Source organism: Anguilla anguilla, chromosome 3, assembly GCF_013347855.1.
Source record: "Anguilla anguilla isolate fAngAng1 chromosome 3, fAngAng1.pri, whole genome shotgun sequence".
NCBI classification, from domain to species: domain Eukaryota; kingdom Metazoa; phylum Chordata; class Actinopteri; order Anguilliformes; family Anguillidae; genus Anguilla; species Anguilla anguilla.
This window is the reverse complement of record NC_049203.1, coordinates 62,889,736-62,911,534: the sequence shown is the minus strand read 5'-3', so window position 1 is coordinate 62,911,534 and position 21,799 is coordinate 62,889,736. Positions and strand designations below refer to the sequence as shown.

At 44.2% G+C, this 21,799-nt stretch overlaps 2 protein-coding genes across 3 annotated transcripts in view; both read left to right on the top strand.

Moving 5' to 3' along the window:
• Positions 1-1,921: 1,921 nt before the first annotated feature.
• selenot2 (selenoprotein T, 2) lies at positions 1,922-9,852 on the top strand. The gene is made up of 6 exons (XM_035411293.1): positions 1,922-2,285; positions 3,315-3,425; positions 3,544-3,670; positions 4,566-4,653; positions 6,736-6,882; positions 7,855-9,852. Exons 1-5 carry the CDS (start codon positions 2,068-2,070, stop codon positions 6,855-6,857), a joined length of 666 nt encoding a protein of 221 aa, XP_035267184.1. The 5' UTR covers positions 1,922-2,067; the 3' UTR covers positions 6,858-6,882; positions 7,855-9,852.
• Positions 9,853-10,456: 604 nt separating this feature from the next.
• enox2 (ecto-NOX disulfide-thiol exchanger 2) overlaps positions 10,457-21,799 on the top strand; it is a 231,175-nt gene continuing 219,832 nt past the window's right edge. The window contains exon 1 of one of the 2 annotated variants that reach the window (XM_035407472.1): positions 10,457-10,610. The gene's annotated coding sequence lies outside the window, so the exon portion shown is untranslated. Of the gene's footprint in view, positions 10,611-16,026; positions 16,049-21,799 lie in introns of those variants that run through there. The other variant, XM_035407474.1, reaches the window with a different exon arrangement.

The following is a 21,799-nucleotide window of genomic DNA, read 5'->3' as shown; positions in this document are numbered from 1 at the left end:
AGTGCCTACATCCTGAGCAATATACAATATAAAATTACCCTCCCAGATAGCGACATTTGTTTGGCCCATATCTGGGCCACAAATGTTGCTTCTTCTGCTTGCTGGATGTATGCATGTGTTCTCAGCCCAAGTCTGGCCTACATGCAGCACAACTATCAGATAAAAGAGACAGGGGCCTGGTCTGGCCCTCAGTATTTCTGCCAGAAGTAAACACAGCTGTGGGTGGCAGTGTACTGTAATGGGTAAGGAGCTGGTCTTGTAACCCAAAGGTCACAAAGTCTTTTAACATCCATATAAATTAACACGTCATTTTAAATTTGTATTAGTTCTCTGAATGTGGGAATTGATCCCAGAACTTTGTCCTTCCAACCATTATCTATACCTGCTTGTCCTGGGAAGGGCCCCAGCATGCATTGCTACATGTAGCCGCATATTAACTAACTAAACATCTTGTATTTTTTGTGCTTTTCTTACTCTGGTGTGGTAGGCTAACTATACGCTGCCTGTTAAAACTGATTTCTTGTACAGTATGGTCAGAACGCACTGGCATGTATTGACTGTGACGCGATTATGCTTCCATGCGTAAACTCACCTTGCATGCCCAGCGGGTACATAAACAGCTCCATCTGGTGGACAAATTAAATAATTATCTACGTTCTCTCCAAAGATGGTAAATGGACTGCATTTATATAGCGCTTTATAATTGATGCCTCTCATTCGCCAGAGCAGTTAGAGGTTAGGTGTCTTGCTCAAGGACACTTCGACGTGCCCAGGGCGGGGTTTGAACCGGCAACCCTCCGACTGCCAGACAATCGGGCTTACCTCTTGAGCTATATCGCCCCTAAGTGCAACATACGTTGACCCAAAATAAAATCTGTCATTTTTAAAACTGTTAAGCTTGATCGATGTAAATTAATTGATGATGGAATAATCCATCATCAATTAATCATTAACATCCATAACACAGCATTGCCATTTTATTTTCAAATTCAACGAATTCCTTTGTCTGAAATTGCATGATCAAAATCTCCTTGCTTTCCACTCCAGACATTCCACGACCTGGGAAACCCTTCACATTTTGCCTATTTCCTACGGATAATTACTGTTTTCCGGACAAAGTTAAGTTGTAGACAAGAGCGTTTTGCTAAGTAACATTAGCTAACGTTAGCTAGCTATTAAATGAGCAGCACATTCTCGTTTCGCCTTAAGCTATGTTGTCTACTACATTACAACTGACGCAGTGTGGTGCATGCCGTTGCGCGGATTGTGGCCCTAGCTGTGCAGTTATGGGCCACGTGCTGTATACCTACCTCGGGCTCGGCACAGCAATTACCATACTATTTACATGGTGGTAAATTACTTCCACGTATGGCCCCATTTTGGCCCACATTGAGATAATCAGACCGGTTGTAAGTCGACCCTGGCGGATAAAACCAGAATCGGCCAAGAAGTGACTGCTATCTGGGATTTTGGTAAGAATCTTTATATCAGTAAAGTCTTGATATAGGTATGGGGCATGCCCCCGCCAAGGCGTAACTTGGCGGGATGGCATACCTACCATCCCAATTCAGCCGATATGACAGCTAGCTAGCCCAAACTTTTCTCTTGAAATAAGACAGCTTTGTCGAAATTATTTTTGCTTGTCTCATCAGCAGATATCTTTAACCTAACAACCTCACCGGTATGTGATCTAAACCGTGACATTCGGTGTACACGCATGCATATTTGTCTTTCTCTGAAATTATAAGCCTACCATAGACTGTATAAAAGCATACACGTCAGTTTCAATTATCCCCCTTTTTTATTTCGAGTGCTTGAGCAACAACCACATTTACCTCCAACTGCCAATAATATGCTGCAAAAAGAAACCAGGATATACAAAAATTTAGACCTCCCACCGCTAGGAGGTAGAAGAACTATGATTGAGAAAGCTTTTTGTGCGGTCGTTGTGTTGCCTGGAGAAATAGCCCAGTGAGATTTGAACAGAAAGTGAGGTTTATGTACGACTCGAAACTCCTTAGCTAATTGTGCATTATATTATTTATCAACCCCCAAATACGGGGCGCAATGGCTGAATACAGCCAGGCGGGTATACTGACGGCTATGCTGCTGTTCACGGTTGTCACTGTGCGGGATATTTATGTTGGCAAAAATATGGCTCAGCAGCAACAGCAACAGGCCGCTGACAACCTGGACGCTGGGCCCGAAAGCCACCGGGACCTGGATCCACAGAAGCTGGCCAAGCATAAACTGTACACTGGTCCAGTTCTAAAATTTCAGTATTGGTAAGTAGCCTGCAGGTTAGTTATTCGGTGTGTTATTGCTTAGCACAAGATAACTAGTTTACACGGTGTGCAACATTAAAGCTAGTTAGGGCTAAGTTAAATGTACAGAGTTTATCAGATGCCTAAGCCGATTGCTGGCTAGCTTGGTAGCTCGCCCAGCTTTGAATTAACGCCTCATGTAATCAACTATGATAGCTAGTGCTACTATTTGGTTGGGGTAGGTGAACAATTTTAAAATAGCGCTAGATAACGTTGGGTCAAACTAACCATCTAGCGTTTGTAGTCGGACAACATAGTAAATAGCTAGCTAGTTAGTCCGCTGGTTCACTGGTTTCATCGTTGAATTGGAACCCTACCGGCACTTTAGCCTAGTCTTGTTTTTTGGTTTGCTTGGTATGTTTTCGTTTTTTTGCATTGACAAAAGATAAGCGGCACTGTAGCTATCTATCTTGCATCGCAATATCCGCAAACGGGGTAGTTGCAAATGATCTATTTACTCTAGGTGCTGTCTAACGTTAGCTAACTAATGCAAATTCCCGTGTCTGAGGATTAATGAAAGGTAATAGCAAGTAGTACGACATGGTGGTCGCAAAAACAACATTTATTAGCTCATTAGTCTACGTTAAATTAAATTGGCTCGAGTTGGTCTAGATGACGTGTCTTGAGAAGTTGAGCTTTCTGTAGCTAGTTGGCTATCCTCTTAGCAGAGAATTTTACATTGGTAGAGATAATCATACATTTCCTCCGCCACCTTAAAGTTAGATGAGGTAATTAATACGAAGGGGATTAGATGGCTACTTCTTTTAAACGCCTTTCATTTGCTACGTTATAATCATCTTAACGTCATGGAATGTTCCCTCATGGGATGTCATGAAGAATACGTTTTTGAGTACTGAACTGTAACCAGGAAGCCCGTGCTGCACATTCTTTTAATAATCGCTGACATTGGTTGCGATTCAGTCGCAGTGTCGCAGAGGCGATTGCTTTTCTGCTTTTCAGTGCGTTTTGACATTTCATTCATTCTTCTAGCATTTCCTGAGGGTACAGCAAGGTGTTCCAGGAGTACTCCCGAGCGATCAGCCAGTTGTACCCGGACATCCGTATCGAGGGAGAGAACTACCCCCCCAAACCCCTCAGCAAGTGAGTGTATTTTAGAACTGCTGCTGCAGCTACGTTAAACATAAATTGTCAGATGATTGTTAACTGTTGTGAACCACCAAAGCCGTTTTCCTCATCAAGTTTTTCCTCCCTCCTCCAGGTACATTGCAAATTTTGTTTCCTACTTCAAACTGCTTGCCATCGCTCTTATTGTTAGTGGACAGAATCCTTTCCCTTTTCTTGGAATGGACACTCCAAGGATATGGTTTTGGAGCCAAGATAATAAGGTAAAGTTTTTGAATCCTGAAAACGTCTTGGCAACACGTATTGCTTTTGCATTAATTTAGCAGATGGTCTGATCCGGGGGGACTTACAGTGTCGGGAAAACAAGTGCATTCACGTGATTGATGTGTCACGCCTAGCTTAGTATGGCTGCAATTATTATTAATGTATCTGAAAAAACCTGGAAAATGTATTTTTGCTGACAGAAGCCTTATCTGTTTGTATAACAGACAAATTCTGGCATCATTGCATGTTTAGTAGTACCAGAGCTCTATCATTCAGTGAATAGTGTTGTGAAGTGAATCATGAAGTGAATAGTTGGGCTGGGTTAGGTTAGGTTAGTGTTTGTATGGGGGAAAAGAAGAAAGTGCTGGTGGTAGCCACTGGCCAGCAGTCATACCTCGGAACCAAGCAGAAACTGTGCACAAGTGCAGGGACTGGATGCTGGCGTGGGAGCTGTCTTTTGGATGATATGTTAAGTGAGGTCTTGATGACTGGCTAAGAAAAGACCCCCAGCGCTTGATGGTCCAGATTTGAACATTTTTATTTAGAATTTGGCGGGTTTTATTCCTAGGTGGGCACTACCGTTGTACCATTAAGGAAGGAAGTGAAATGAAATTATTGAACATGTTTCCAGGTGTAACGTATGCAAAATGTGAGGAATGAAAGTGACTGGATGAAATGTGTTTGAAAAGTGCATGAACAGTAATGCAACCAGTGGAGCTCCCTGACGGCGTTCATACGGGGGTGCATTTTACAAATGTTTTGCATGCAGGTGTTCATCAACCATTCAGAAAGTTGGCTTATTCTTTTCACAGCCCTGTGCAATAAAATCTTGTTTTATTTCATTTTATTTGTTTATTTATTTTTTACACCTTGTCTGTCCATCTTCTTTTTCAGATATTTTCATGCCTGATGACCTTTTTCCTCAGCAATATGGTAGAAACTCATTTTTTGTCCACAGGGGCTTTTGAAGTTGCACTGAACGGTAAGTGTCAGTCTTGATATTGCTTTCAATTTTTTAAATTTTTATTTTGGAGTTAAAATATCAGCTGAACAGCTGTCTTCTTTCATTGCCTTGACCTTCTCCCCTATTGAGCTGATATTTGATTTATAAGTCGCATGTCAAACTTAACTGTGCAGTCATTTTACCCCTCATTTTTTCCTCCTTGTCCTCCCATCTTTATGAATTACTCACCCATAACTATAAAGTCATTCACCTACTTCCAAAGGAAAAGGTTATTTAAGACTTGGTTGCTTAAGATTTGGTTGGGCTTTTGCATAGCACTTAAAAATCTAACCTCTCAATCCTTAAATAAATTCAAAAATGGGCCGAAAGCCATTAGTCATGCAACACTTCACATTTGACTACCATAATTCTCCAGAAGTGAGTATTCACGGCTAAAGGGTAAGAATGAATTAATTTGCAATGAACATTTCATCGCTCGTGCATTAAAATATCATCTTTTATATGCATATTTGTTACACACCTTTTGTGGTTCATTGAATGAGAATGAGGTATTTGAAATTTTAGTCCTTTTTCTTTTGCACTTCTTGCCAAAGATGTTTAAAATGTGTAGAACATGTTGTAATCTTAAGTGGAAATTTCCACAATAGCCATAATGCAAGTTGCTGTGCATGTTCCTATATGTTCCTCGAGTGTCCCTCTCAAAGTTAAATTAGGCAGAACACATCTTCACTCAGACAGCAACCTCAAAGAGCCCTTTCACTGTGTCATTAAAGAAGATTAGCCAACAGTGAGGCGTGGTGGACTGATTAACTTAATAATTGCAGTGCATACTGTCAATTTCCATTATTGTATCAGCGTAGTAGCCTAAGCCGCTGCGAGCATCCCCAGACTAGTAAATTGCTGAATATAAATGCTCAGGGCAAAGCAAGCAGGGTTTTGAAGTCCCATATTAATATTGGATGTACTGAGGTATGAACCATTTTAATACCTCGTACTTTAATATATAGTATATTTAACAATTCTTTTTTTAAAAAATGCATGTAATCTTTTTTTATGAGTGCCAAATGCACCTCAAACATTTCATCTTATCATTATATGATAAAACCTAGCTGTTACTGTTCCAAATATTATTTCTTCCAATAAAGAAAATATTCACATTAACTTAAATCTGTGTTCTGCAACATACATTTAATGTGGTAGTAATCTAACCAAATCTCAAAGGTGTATTCATCCCTTATGATTTGTAAGCTAGAGTATTTTTTAAAATTATGTTGTGCTTAGAAGAGTTCTTGTGAGTTGGCATTGTAATACCATTTCCATCAAACAGTTCACCGGGACCTTTTAGGCACCATAGACAAAGACTTTGCAATGAACTATCGGTGCTTGAGGCAAGGGAAAAATGGGAATGTCTGCAGACACTAAAAGATGGGAACATCATTCTCTTGAAGTACCTACACATAGAAAAGTACTATTGAATTCAAGAAATGGGCCAAGAGCCAAGATAACCGATGGCAATGTAATATACTTTGCACATCTGAAGAGTGTTACCCACGTGTCATCAGGAGTAATTTGATTAAAGACAAGGAGCTATCTTTAGATTTAAGCAAATTAACATCTTGGGGTGTTTGCAGTTCTGACTTACAGTACGTGATTGCCTACATGTACACATTTTATAATACTTTGTACATTCCTTCAGTCACATTCCTGAAGGCAAGCCTGTCTTGTGGTGCCCGTCTCCTTCGCTGTTGTGTTGTTCCTCAGTAGCGTCACACCTGTGCCGTGCCAAAGCAAAGCAGAACAGAAGAAGCTCATCGTGGTTTTGGTGGCTCTGGCGGAGCCCACATTTGTGTTGATTAGTGTTCCTGTCTTTGTATTTGAATGCTGCCATTACAAACTATAGGACTGGTTTTAAGAAATACTTGTTTTCCTCACTTTGAGATTTTAAGTAACTTGGATGAGCCCTTAAGTTCCTCATTCACAGCATTAAAAGTGAAGTGGTGATTCTAAACCAAGATTCTTTTTAAGATTTAAAAATGAGTTTTTTTTTTGTTTTGTTTTGATTTTAACTCTCTGATCGGTTTCTTTCTCTTCTCCCTAAAGATGTACCGATCTGGTCAAAGCTGCAGTCCGGACACGTACCCAACATCCAAGAGCTTTTCCAAATCCTCGATAATCACCTGAAGATGAATCAAGTCGACAAGATCCCTTTCCCAACTCCGTAGCGCTGGCTTCCGAGATGACAGATTAGTAAGTAATTAAGCCACAGTGCCATTCACTCTTGGGGGGGGGGGGGGGGGGGGTGGGTGGAGGCTCCTTGCTCAGGGATGTGTGGTTCATTAATCAAATCCCTTCAAAAAGAGCACCGAGAACCTCAGCCGTCCGGGAGAATAATGTGAGCAGCGCACTTGTGCATTGGAAAAGCCTCGTTTTCAGCGGGGAGGTGGAAAGGGTCAGTTTGATGAAGGTGTAGTTCATCGTGATTAATACCAGCCATGTTCCAGCCTCTTGTATCTTTACCAGAGTGCGGGTTCCTTCTCGTAATGGGTGACATTTTTATGTCGGTCTGGGATCTTGGGGAGCGTCGGGGAAATTCTTTACGCTGACGTGTTGATGAGGGGTGGTGTCGCTTCTGGAAGGTCAGGCTCATCTCCGTTCCTGTCGAGACCCATCAATCTCTTTTAATAGCAGGAAGTCTTAACTTCTCAAATCTCTCGTATATCTCTTCGCACACTCCTGCTCACACGAGAGCTTGCCCTTAAACTTCGACGCGTAAATCACCCCTTAGAGTTTACCACACGTGTGATTGTTCCGTCGCTAAATGCTGCATGCTGTGTTGTGGTGGGCTAACCATTGTAAATTACGCTTGTGTTTGACAGAGGTTTTTCTCCTTTGTTCGGGATGAAAGTTTGCACCAATTGTGCGATTCAGGACAATGGCAGTGTATTTTTTTTTAAATCTTTTTTTTGTTTTTTTGTTATTATATAACTTATTGGCTTGGGCAATTGTCCATCATGCAAATAAATGTTTGCTTTCTTGTGCAGAGTCACATCAATAATGTCATAATCGGAGCAGGTGGGCTCTGAAATGCAGAAATCCACTTTTCCGCGCGGTCTCTGTGTTGTTCACTAGCTGGAACAGGAATGGGATTCGTTCTTCCACCTTATGTGGGCGGAGCCGTCCCCCTCACTGTTTTGTTTTCCCGCTCCCTTTCCCCGCCAGGTCCTCGGAGCAGTTTCTCAGGTCCGCGGGACTGTCCTGTGGCGTAATGAAGGCCTGCACTGAAAACAGCTCGCTGTGAGTCCAGGCTGGATGTCCCTGCCACCGCGTTACACTGCCGCCGCCCTGAGAAACCCCTCCGCCCGCAGAGGAAGCCTCCGCACCAGCTGCTCGGCCGACGCCAAAACCATCATTCACTTCCCTGTCAGCGACGGGAAACAAACCTCCCAATGTTCTCCATTTTGGCTGCACTGAACTGATTTCCTCCTCCTTCCAGAACAGCCCCTTTCTATGATCTTCTAACATGTGACGTCTGTGACACTGTCGTTTGGTAACTGCTGCTGGTATTCGTGGGCCTATTCAGAAAAAAAAAAACGGGTGTAATTAGTCTTCATATTCTCTTCATAAACCTGTTCATCTAGATATCTTAATTCTTCTATTAGGGGTACTGTAGGGAAGGGTTTGTGTCCTACTGGAGGTCATGAGCCAAATGTTTCCAAGTGCTTGAATTGGTTGAATGTGTATTTTTTTGTTTGTTCGTAGTTGAAATGTGGTTTGGGTGCTTCTAACGTAAACTGATAAAGGCGTTTTCAGTTTTCAGGGGAAAAGGCCAGTGTGTTGTGTGAGGGAAAGTTGTGGATGGCCATTTTCTGCTGACTTCTGTGGTTGTGATCTTGTTCTTAAGAACATGCTGTCAACTGACATGGTAACCCTTTATAATTCTCTCATGATCATCAATAATCATTAACTATGCCAAAGGTACTAAAGTAGAGATCAGCCACTTGGGAGCGCTTGCTGTATTGATGTCTGCTGGAAACCCAAATGGTTCCTGGCATTTGTTCAATCTCAGGTCTTAATGACTAGCTGGAGCGATTGATTGATCGAATGAGAACTTAAATCACCTGTTGATCCAGGTGCCAGCATCTGGTTGTTATAATGCAGCGCTAAAACTTTTAGCGCTGCGTGTTCAGGAACAGAAGTGGTGGCCTGTCTGATTGTATACCACAGCTCTGACTGCACAACTGCTGCGAAAGCTGATTTTCTCGCTTGGCGCCACTCAAGTCGTGTGGTGAGAAGCCATGCTGGAGTTAGCGCTTGATTGCAAAGGCACAGAGGGATGCACCGGAGCCATACCCCTTAAACAGCCCCTGTTCTCCTATGCTTGTACCCCACTCCCCAGTTCACTGCCATGGCTGTGCATTCTGCGCCAGCAGAATACCTCTCAGCGTTACATCTTTATTTCTTTTTTTATTCTTTACTTTTTATCTTTTTAAAAGTCTTGTGCTTCCCTCTCTAGCTTTGCAATATCAGTAACTAACTTCACCAGTCAAGTCCTTTGATATCGGGTAGTATGTTTCCTTGTAATGTTTGTTTACTATGAATACAGTAATGGTCAAATATAGGTAAGTACGTGAAGCCTCTACTCTATAGCTCATTTAATAGGCATTCTCAAGAATTACATTTGACCTGAAGCACTTAACATGTTATCCTCAGTGAAGCTACATTCATAAACTGTGGCTAACTTGTTAGTCAGCAGAATGAATGGTGCTGCTTTGCAGTGCATAGAAGGCCCCCTCTGACAGTGTAATTGGAACATATCTCTACCACAACCTATTTGCTAGTTATGTTAAAGAAGTTGACATTTTGTCCAGACCTGACGTGCCCTTATAACATTTGGCCCAGACTGTGTTCTTATACATTTGTGTCATCTCAGAGGTGAAAAGTGATATTTAACTACACACAACCCAATGTGTGTAGAGTATGACATAATGAAATCTGAAATGTGAATCATGAATTTTCAACACCATGCACATTTTTTTCTGTTGTCAAGAGTGATTCTAACTCCCAACAATGCACTCCAATGTATCCATGTATCTTGATTTCTTTACTCAGATGGTGTGGGAGATTGGGATTCAACTGAAAGATTAAAGTCTATGTGGAAATCTTGTTCTGTCTTTTTATTTTGTGGAACTGATGTATAATAAATACACCCAGAAATGACTTCTGGTTTTGTGCCATGATCTTGATTTAAATAGCTTCTATTTTATCTTGTAACAGCTGCAGATTGCGCATGCCGAATCCGGTTTGAGGAGTGGTGTCCATTAGGACCAGTGTCATGTGCTTTCTGGCAAGATAAAGAATGTGCCAGATTTAAACATTTAGATTATAACAATGGCAGCCTGGTCATTTCTTTTGGCAGACCCATAGCTCATCTAACCACGCAGTGAGATTCAAAGGTGTGAGCGTCTGTTCAATAAGTGTTTCACGGTTCAGGCGCTTACATTTTTCAGCTGTAGAGCGTTCCACATTATGCCTTTTAAATCTGCTGTTGCCAACAAAACATGAGAATACTATGCTATATGCGAGGTTTACACTTTCAGTTGTACTCCTGTGATATCGCATTTGAACAATTACAAAGCACAATTAAGCATTTTACCAATATGCACTTGATACCTATCCGTAATACATACGTATTTGTACTTATGCGATTTTAAAGCGCTAAATCGCAAACACGTACTTGACTACAGATTAGCACTGAGTGCATTAAATGTTTTTTCCCGTTGGGTGGCGCTATATGTCATCCAATTGTGAATATGAGCAGTCACACAATGTCCTCCAGTTTCCCATGATCCTGGTTTGGTTATTATCATCAGTCTCTGGCTGCTTGCTTAGTAACCGGAGTAGCGGGAACGGTGAGTGAAACGGTTGAGAAGGAATTCCGCGGCGAGGTTTGACAGCTTCAGTCCCGAACAAGTGCGGTAAGCTAACGTTTCAATGCAAGGTTGCTAACAAGGGCGTGAAGAATATATGCTGTATGATGCTTACCAAGTTCATGGGGAAATATTTTTCTGTCTAGCGTTGTAACATTATCTTGGTTAGGTAGCTACGTTTACCTGCCTTTCCAGCTGCTGTAACGTATAACTGCGTTAACCATGTATGCTGATTAGTACGTTAGCATCGCAAAGTTTCACTGACCTCAAATGACTAGTTATGTAACATTAACTAACTAGCTCACATTAGCTAAATGGCTAGTGAACCTTTTTGGTAAGTCACATAGCATCACTTCTACGAGTTCTTTTGCTAGATAGTGTTAATTATATAAATAAATAAAAATAATGAAATAAATTCTGCCTATGTAGTTAAATTAACGTTAACTGAGTTGGCGCAGCAACGTTACCCAGTCAGGTGAGCAACTTGCAAATTAGTTAGGCAGAACCTATCGATAGTTCTTTACTTTCGCTACCGCTGAAACTACCTAGCCAATTTAATTGGCAATTAATTCACGTAGCTAACTTTAGAAATGTACTATCTTCATAATTTGAGCCAATGTCACTTGCTTTAAATTGGCAATATTGGCTGGGTACCAGTTTAGTGCCCGTTCCTTCAGTGTATACCTTTGGTGTAGCCAAGTTCTGTATGTGCCCTACGATCTGGAAGGATTTGCATCAACCGTGTAGTTAACCTGCTGCTAGCAAGAATCGCAGGAATTTCGACAGTCTCGGGCTTTTCGCCTGCCGTTTGTACTGTAGAAGCAAGAGGGCGCCATCGGTCCTCTAGCTTCGCAAACTTCACAGGTCTGGGCTCAAATCAAATGTCACGAGCAAACAATAAATATAGATCTGGCTACCAAGCACTTTTTATTATTCAAACTAGAGACGTACGTCTTTTAACTCTGAATGCCTAAAGGACATTATTCACTCCAAGGAAAATTATACAGCTATAAGCATGACGCTGCAATTACACGTTCACGTACACTACAGCTTCTGTGTCTCTCAATTTAATGTGTGTGTATTCCTCGGAAATTATGTTGTCTCATCTCTATATTAAATATTAAAGGCAATGTGTGGAATTGTTGGACTGAATCTGAAATAAAAACTGAACTGAAGTCATGGAAACTATCATTTTGTAGGGTTGTGACTAATTTTTAATTATGATATTTAACATATAACTACATAATTAGAGACTTCTTGTAGAGAGACTGATTGAGTCAGTGAAGCTTAAAATATCAAATTAGGCACTTAGCACAGGGTACTTCTGTTCTACAACATTGACTAAAATGTTTTTACCTGGCATGGTTGCAGTGAACCGCATGTAGTGCTAGACTGCTCCACTGATTGCATAATGATAACAATGAATGTTTATAAAACTATCCACTTAGCCTAACTGTCATATACCTTACCTAGTTGATGCTGAAGATATTCTGAGCTGCTGCTCAGTGCTGTAAGTATTCATGATGTTTTAGGTTTCTGGCTGGATCTCGTCAAGGCCTCTCTGTTGTGATCAGATTGCAGCGAACACGGTCTAGGGCAGGCCACGCACCAATAATAATAATAAAGAAAAATAACATTAATAAAATCTACATTTAAAAAAACATGCACGGTGTGGTGGATAAACAGCTTGTATGACGTTCTGCTGATGTTGCAGCATGTTTACGTGGCAGGAGAGGACTCGCAGGAATTAAAAGGTTTCATTATGAGAAGCAGAGCTTCGGTTGATGTCAGCTTCATCGTTGTTGACGGAGGCGTGCACTTTATGTCACACAGTGCCACCTGGGATTCATCTCCATCTGAAATATTTAATGGTTGCCTCTGTCGTGCTTAGCACCGCCTCATAAATATTTCCTGCTTCACTCTGTAGAGTAATAGAAAATGCATGCCCAAGTAACATCGTAAGTGACAGTACATGACATTACCGAGAGCGAAGAAGTTCCAGCTGCATGGAAATCAATACGGTTGAATGGTAGCAGACGTTTCAAGTGGACTGGGTGTTCGCTCAAGTCCTCTCTATAAAAAACCCTTTGAAGCGCTTTTTTATTATCAATTGGGTTTTTGCTTCTTCCATTGCATGATGATATAGCGCATCATCCGCACAGAGGAACCGTCGAGATGCATGTCCTGTCAGCAACCTAATCCTGTTAGTCGGCGTTCCTCTTGTTTGTGAGTTGTGCCGCTGTAGTATGTCTTGTCAAGGCGTGGATATGCCGGCCCGTATAGTTGTGCGGCAGTGTATCTGACAGCCAGATCAATACGTATTTTATTAAATTGCTTCTCATACTGCCTCTGGCCTGGAAGTAAATGCGCGCGCTAAAGAGCTGTTTGGTGCGAAAAATAAAATAATAAATTCCCAACCGCCGCCTCGTTGCAATTTTTCCCCTCCTCTTCTACCCTCATACGTCCTTCTGAAGTTAACATCCAGGTTCATCATTGCTTCACAGAGAGATCATTTTTCTTCCGGAAAGATCTTTACAGCATTTCTGTGGTTACAGTTGAAGCTCTCATTTAAATTCTTCCATGCTAAGTCAGAATTGTACTCGATTTTTTAAGAACCATCTTCATTGTGGTTCAATTTAATTGGTTCGGAGGAATGTAAGGATAATGCGCTAGTCTGCTTATGCAAGAAGCAATGGCTGCTTGGATGAATTTTTGGAGAAAATAAAAGTTTGTGGCAGACCCAAGCTCTGTAGTGTGTAATGCTGTTGCCATTATTCAACCTGATGAGATTTGGTCCACAGAATTCTGTTGATGACAACGATCATCTCATCCAATGAGCTATCTCTGCTTAATGTCAACACACCTTTGTATACTTTTGTAATTTTGATTTTGTTTTTCTCACGGCGCGCAGGAACTGGCGCCGTGGGCTATGCATGGCATATTGTGGACACTCCCTCACTTACTCACTCACTCACGGACGACCTTTGAGGGACATTTTGTGGGATGCATGCGCAGGTGGTGCATCGTTTAGTAGGACGCCTGCGCAGGTGGTGCCAGCTAAAATGTGTCTGCGGAAATGCGTTGCGCCGTGGGTCTGGACGGTTCCGTGCTTGTTTGTTAAGGAATGCAAGGATCCATTCTGGTTGGCTGCAGAGTATTTTTGATGTGACTATTATAGTCCATTCTATCTCTGGTATTAAGTTACATTTGAATGTTACCCACGTAATTCAGTTAGTGACAGCAAGTGAGATTCGGGTTTGTTTTCTCTCTTATCTTATTTTGTGGTACATATTGTGACATGATGAGTTGCTTTCTGCTCTGGGAACTAGCTCTGCCATGTTCTATGAGTGATTTCTTCACTCTGCACATATCTATAAATGTAGCTCGATGATGTAAATGTATAATCCTCACTGTCCTGTTGGATGTGTACATGGGCTTTGAAGGACTAAGGACTGAACATGCACTAGGCTAACTGTTTTGCTGCTTGTTTCGTTGGTGAACATTTGAGTTTCTCTTGATTTCTTTGTAAAATGAAGGCTAGGTGGCATGACTCTGATGCAGACCTAGTGTTGCTACAAGCTGGTCTGTTTCCTTGCCTTGGTCTAGCCCATTTAATAAAGCTTCTTTGTCCGTTTTTCCACTTGGAGACTGAGCGCCGTGGCCTTTTTCCTCCGAGCCACAGTTTTTAAAGTTTATTTACTTTCCAGAGGCGGTTTCTTTCTCAGGGATTGCTGTGCAGCGTTTTCCTACAGTACCTGCCTTTCCAATGAGCGCCTGTCGGTCCTAGGATCAAGCAGCACTTCTTTCTCAGCTGTTTGAAAGTTGTCGAGGTCTGTTTTGTTTGAATTTGGTAGGTTCCTGGGGGGGTTGTAGCAGTTCACTTACTCTCGGTCGTTCCTGGACCATTGTACGAGCCAGCCATTGTGGCCCTTCTCTTTCTCATCGCAGAATTGAAGCAAATTAGGAGGCTGTTTTTGCACTGACACAAAAGATGAGATAATTATAGAGGTTATTAGAACTTTCTGCCTCTCGGTTTACACCGGCTGCTGTATAGATCTGCAGTTGAAAGAGCCTGTAATTTGTGTTCATCCGCTGCGTGTTGTCATTATTCTTGTCATTGTCTGTACTGGGTTACGGGGGTTGTTTTTGAAATGTCATTTATTGGATGTATTTAGCAATATCAAAACAAAAACAACATTTATTTGTTCTTTCCCCAACAGTGAAGACAAAAATGATATCTTACAGGCGTATCAACCCACCGTTTATGCTAGACAGACCAAACTTAGTCATACAAGTCTGGGACAGCACTAGTGGTACTGTAGGCTAATCTTAATTGTAGCTAGAGATGGCTAACGCTAAGTTTTACTGTCTGACATTTGCGAACCAGTTCTAGCCTACTACCAGAACATGTAATCAGAAATGAATTTGCCTACTGCTTGCTACACCCTTGCTACTGCAGTTAATTAACATTATTGGAAGTAGCCTATTACACTGTTTTGAATATAGCACTCAAGCAAGCAAACAGTTTTCTTCTGGAGCTCTATATGTTACTGATATTAGCCTACTGATTGCTGGTTAGCTAGCTATGCAGTGTTACAGTGACGCATTTCTCGTTCTTTTTGTAAGTCGCTATATTGTTTTTACCCCAGCAGAAATCGCTGTTCAATTTTCTTTTGAGCAGTAAATCAGATACAAGCATCATGCATGTAATGTATGGAAAAACATATCAAATACCATTTTGTTTTGGCCACAGGGTAGTTCTGTTGCAGTGCACCATGAAGGCTAAAGAGGCCCATGGGAATGCCTGGTGTTGTCTTGTTTGTAGAACATTTTTCCCTTCACTGTCTTTCTGGTCCAAGGCCTTACACCACGTGCCTGTGCAATTACCAGATACAGGCGTCAGACTCGGGGAGAACAGCAATATGGATTCTTATGATATCGGCTCCAGTGGATCACAACGCTACTAACCCAAAGTGACAGCCGTGGCGCTGTGTTGAGGCTGAAACACCGGAACGGCCGCGGCGGTCCAATGGGAAATCTCCCAGATGTTACCGTTCGGCCCGTTAGACATGTGATCCCCACGCACCAGCAGTAATGGAGGCTTAACTGCACCCCCGTAACGGTGCCATATCGGCCTGTGCGAGGGCACGGGAACACTGAGACCCCACGTCCACCGCAGAGCCAGGAGAGGAGATTGGACTGCGTTTGTTTCCGTGACGGTGTCACGCCAGCGCTTTCAGTGGCAGCGCTGAACACGACGGCGTAGGCGGAACGCTGACCTATGCCTGCAATCCCAGGGGTCCCTGGGGCAGAGGCTGTCACAGGAGGGCACAGCTGAAGCATGGAAGTGTGTGAACTGAGAGGAAGGCCTCTCACAGGGAGTCAGCCGCCTCGCTTACCGCTGAGCTATCCCACTGTGCAGTCCTGCTGCTGTGTGCCTCTCAGTCTCCTCGCCTTTCAGCTCTGTTCTCTTCCATTTCCTTTAAGTAAGCGTCGTTTTTTACACACACACACACACACACACACAGACAGACACACACACACGTACGCACACACACAGACAGACACACACACGCACACACACACACATGTACGCACACACACAGACAGACACACACACACACACTCGCACACACATACACACACGCACAGACACAACCACACACACTCGCACACACACGCACAGACACAAACACACACACTCGCACACACATACACACGCACATGCACACACGCACACAGACAGACACACACACTCACACATATATATTTGTATATATTACATCTTCCATTAAAAAGAGATTTGTGTCTCATCCAGTGTAGTAATTAAAATAAGGAGATAGATAAATATTGGATGAGACCCAAATCTCTTTTTTAGTGGGAGATGTGACTTGGAAGCCTAAAGGAGCGAGGCAGTGCACAGGACCTCTCACCCATTTGTGTGATAAGCGATGGCCGCCCTGCCAGACCCGTGGCTCACTCCACAATCGCAGGCTGTTGGAGTGAAATAGGCTGCGACGGACGGTGGCTGCGGTCCAGGCCCCCCCCCCCCCCCCTCCGGGCGGCGAGCCTGGCCTTCTGATAGGGCGCCGTGGTCCCTGAGCAACCAGCGGCTGCGAGACGCCCATGGTGACAGCCACCCCAATAGCCCTGCAGTCTCTCTCCTTCCCCCTTCCCCGCACCCCACCCCGCTCACCCACAATCAGCAACAACCCGTTTGGGGTGATTTCCTAACCGCGCTGGAGTCTCTCTCCTTCCCCCTGCTCCCCACCCCGCTCACCCACAATCAGCAGCCACCCCTTTGGGGTGATTTCCCAACAGTCCTAGAGTCTCTTTCCACCCCCCTGCCCCCCACTCAACCCCACCCCACCCACCCACAATCAGCAACCACCCGATTCCACCCTGTCCTTATTATTGTCTCTCTATCCGGCAACCGCTTCACCAATCGAGCGCTGTGGCGACATCCATCTTTTCCGGTATATTATTTATTTATTTATTTATTTATTTATTTAGTCCCTGCCGAGCCGAGAAGAGAAGCAGCTTGGCTGTCTTGCCTTCCAGCTCTGCAGTTATTGTCCCTGTTACTGAGCTGTTCGGTGCTGTTGCTGGGCCAGGAACAAAGGTCGTGGAATCCAGAGTATTTTAATTACCGGGGATTATGAAATGTGCCAGGCACGTCGAAGTGCTTCACCGCCCCGGCTGATTTCCTATTCGGGCAATATCGCGGCCAACTATATCAGGGAAGCCTGCCACCCTCGATGGGTTTGGATGCAATCTGACAGAAGTTGACATTGTTTCCTGAGTTCATTTAGAAAAGTTTGTGAACAGCAGTTTAATGAGAATTTAGGCAAATCAGCTTTAGAACAGAATTTAAAATACTTTACTTTGTTTCCTCTATGTTAGCTCAAAACTGTTTTTCTAAGAATTGAATTGGCATCAAATTTTCCGTTCTCTTCAGGCAGCAGGGCTAACTGCTTTTCATATTAATAGCGAACGTTGAATGGCACCGCTTTTATGGTCTTGCATCGTTCAGAAGAGCGGTAATTTATTCCAGATTTCTTAAACGGCCTCTATATGCTAAGATCTCTCTCAGCGGGGGGGGGGGCTGGCTCTTCGGTTACCTTTTCTCCACAGGAAGCCCCAATTATCCCGCAGTTCTTGAGCGTATAATCAAACTCGGGGAGAAAACAGAGGCTTAACTGGAACCTGGTCACGCATAATTACTGCGGTATTCCCCTGACCAACCCTTAGCTTTTCCCTGACCTACACTAATGTAGTCCCAATCATAAAATGGAGACTAATCTCCATCTCTGGAAAATGTCTGCCGAATCTGGACGGCCCGGGCCGCGTTTTACTGCGAGCGGCGCGTTAATGGTCGCCTGGCCTCAGATGAAACACGTCTGCGTTAGCTTTCGCCTTTGAGCTTTGAGCTTTTGAGTTTGCGTTGGACTCATATCTGACTCCAGCGAGGGAGCGGCCATGTTGCTCTTTGATTAGAGAATGCTTGGCTCTGTTGGGACAGACTGGCATGGAGCAGCTGCCTCTGCTGGTGACGGGTATGCTATGTAATGCAAACTGAGCAGTGATTAGGTTTGAGTGTATATATAATGATAATAGGAAAGAAAATGAAAAGCAGTAGGCTTTGCATGTGTTAGTGTCATTCCTGTTGTGTGGTTCGGTAATACAAGTGGTGCTACCTCAACTTCGTTTGCTCTTTTTCATCGAGTGCTGTCATGCTTTGCTTTTGTTGTGGATCAGTTCTTCATATATTGCCAGAAGAAATGGATGTAGAAAATAGCAAAGTAAGGCAGCCAAAGTATTACGCGTTATGTGTGTGTTTATGGGCTGGGCTGTATTTAGTATTTAGTGAGCAGGGAATTTATTTTCATGTCTATCAGGGCGCCGGACATTTTCAGCAATCAAGAAGGAAAAGGCGTGAGCGCTAGACACTAGTGCAATCAAGCCGACACCGGCCTCCACCCCTCAGAATAGTGTAAGATAAAAATATAATGCGCTAATGGAGTAGCTGACGCTTGGATGCAGCCCTTATTGATTTCGGGCTCCCCTTACAAAGGCTGTTGTAACCTTGATACAGTGCCTCAGAAGACCTTTGATTTGAGAACAGCATCGATTTTTCCTCCAACTTCCGAAAGACCTGCTCTCAGCACTTCTGTTCTCTTCTTGACAATTTACTACAATCGTTTTCTTTTTTTTTTTGGGGGGGTGGGGGATGGGTGAGGGCGGGGGGGGGGGGGTTTCCTTCTATTCCAAGTTTTACATTTGGCAGTGATGAGTACTGTAATGAAGGCGGTGTGGAGTGTAGCAGGGGAGGCCGTTTGCCCTGTGCGGTTCTGCATGGGCTCTGCTGATGCAACGAGCTCCAGGATTCTTCGGGTTCTGCAGACATTGGCCGAATCAGCTGTGGGGTGTTCTTCTCCACATCAGGTGACCTGTTAGCCTTGTTTCCTCCCCATGCCACGCCCTGTTTCCTCCTCATGCCACACCCTGTTTCCTCCCCATGCCACACCCTGTTTCCTCCCTGTGCCACACCCTGTTTCCTCCCCATGCCACATCCTGTTTTCTCCCCATGCCACACCCTGTTTCCTCCCCATGCCACATCCTGTTTCCTCCCCATGCCACACCCTGTTTCCTCCCCATGCCACATCCTGTTTCCTCCCTGTGCCACATCCTGTTTCCTCCCCATGCCACATCCTGTTTTCTCCCCATGCCACACCCTCTTTCCTCCTCATGCCACGCCCTGTTTCCTCCCCATGCCACACCCTGTTTCCTCCCCATGCCACACCCTGTTTCCTCCCCATGCCACGCCCTGTTTCCTCCCCATGCCACGCCCTGTTTCCTCCCCATGCCACGCCCTGTTTCCTCCCCATGCCACGCCCTGTTTCCTCCCCATGCCACGCCCTGTTTCCTCCCCATGCCACGCCCTGTTTTCAGACCCAGAAGCACCTGCTTTCCCATTACACTTCACGCTCAAACACAGCCTGAGTGCAGACTGTGAGCTGGAGTGAATTATGGGAGCTGGGACAGAAGGAGACACAACACTGCACAGCAACACTTCCTTGTTTTTTTTTTTTTTTTCTCTCAAGGAAAGTTTTGTATCCTAGCAACATTCAGACCAAGCTATCAGTTGCAGCTGAAAACTGTGGAGTGGCGTCTGTGCATTGATGAGAGAATGTTTTTGTGTAATCAGAAGGCTACTTTATATGAAATATTCAGGCAAACCTAATCACTCCGCACAGATAACATTAATCTTTATTCTGGAGTGGATGCATTTCACTGTCATTGCGCCTCCCCATTGCCTGATTTCTGTACCCAAAAATCAGGAGAAATTGATACAATCAAAGCGAGATGCGTGAATGATATCTGAAATTGTTCTATGATAAGTGGCCGTTTTCCTTTTTGACAGACAATTAGCCTAGATCTCCGCCGACGTCCCGGGCTCTTCCGTTTCGGCTCGTTCGCGGTTAGCCGCGGCCTGATTGTGTTTTCCCTGCGGCGGCGTCTCGGGGCTGTGATTGTTAGCGTGTGCGCCGTCGCGCATCTCGTTTCGCCGAGCCGCCTCGTAGCCGTTTGACGCGAACGAGAAAAGCCCTGATTTGCGCGGCCGGGCGGGTGCAGCCGGAGCGAAAGATCGCGCCGAGAGCGCTCGCCTCGCCCTGTCCCGCCCAACGGCGGCGTTACCGGGCAACGGCGAGAAGGCCGTCGCCCCGGCGGCGACCGAGCGGCTGCAGCCCGATTCCTTAAGCGCCCGCGGCCCGCCAGTTACTTCAGACGGCCGCCGTGGCGATGGGAGACCTGTCCGTGTTCCGTCCCGCCCTCGCCCCTCGCGCGTAATTTTCAGAAAACGGCGGGGGTTTCTTTTTTTCCTCTTTTCGCCGTAATTTTAACCCGCGCGGCGTCGCCGTGCCGACTCCGGCTCATTAAGCGGTGAGCGCGGGGCTTCGCCGGCCAATCCCGCGGAGCCTCGCGGCTTCGGGCTCGGCGGAAAGGCGCGGAGGCGAGGGGGACTAATCAATGCTGATTTCTGAGCCCCCCCCCCCATCAGCAGTCGCTGCCGTTCTTCATTTTCCCCGTGTCTTATTTCATCTCAACGCCACCGATCCGTCGTTCTTTTCCCCCTTAATTGCTGTGCACAAAAGCGTGATGGCTCCCGTTGCCGCCAGGTGAAATGAACTGAAAACCGGTCCTTTAGCAGAAATTACCCTGCAGAGAAACATTAACTGGTTTTAATATTCCACATCTCCATGAGACATGCCCGTAGGGACTGTTGAATGGTTCTGGATCGTTTCCTCTCTCTCTCATTTATTTCCCAGTGTTGAGGTCTCTGTGGAGTGCGTCCTCAGTGTCTTCTCCTTCCTGCCATGGAGGCGATGTCATTTTTATCTCTGTAATTTGCCTTGGTCGGAGTAACGCATACCTTTGTAGCAATCAACCATATTTATGTGTGTGTGTGTGTGTGTGTGTCTGCGTGTATGTGTGTGGACATTGTGTGTGCGTGTGCGTGCATGTCTGTGTGTGTGTCTGTGTGTCTGTGTGTGTGTGTTTGTGTGTGTTTGCGTGCGTTTGTCTGAGTGTGTGTGTGTATGTATGTATGTATGTTTATGGTGTGTTGCGCCTGAGAGTTGCACACAGGAATGCATGTGTCCATGCCTTCATTCTCATTGAGATGCTGGTCTTAAGCTGCACTAGGATTTAACATAATTACAAACCAGTTAGCCTACATACTAGCTATTGCGCATGGCAGATAGTGAGGTTTTCTTCATGTTATATATTGACCACCAGATGGATCTGAGTGTTTTCAAAGTGTGGCAGCATCTGAATTGTTAAAGTATTTAAAATATGTATTCGATTGAGGTCTGGTCTGCAGTTTTTGATCGCTCTGGTGTATGTTGCCAAGCACATAAGCACAAATGTTCTTCCTGTATTTATCTTGTACAGATCACATTTGTACATATCAGTATCATAAATAAACCTCATTTCCTTATTTCTCCTTTCATTGGGAAGAAGAGAGCAGCGAAGATCCTCTGTTGTTTGCACACAAACATTATTCTTCCGGAGAATTATTCTCTACAGTAAAATCCCCAGGTGTAATTTTGCATTTTGATTTTGTTGTGAGTCGGTGCAATCCATTTAAATGTCAAGCAACCAAAGAAAACACTTGTTTTGTAGCCTTTGTCAAGATGCGCACAAAAAGACGCGGGCTAATATTTTCTTTCGAC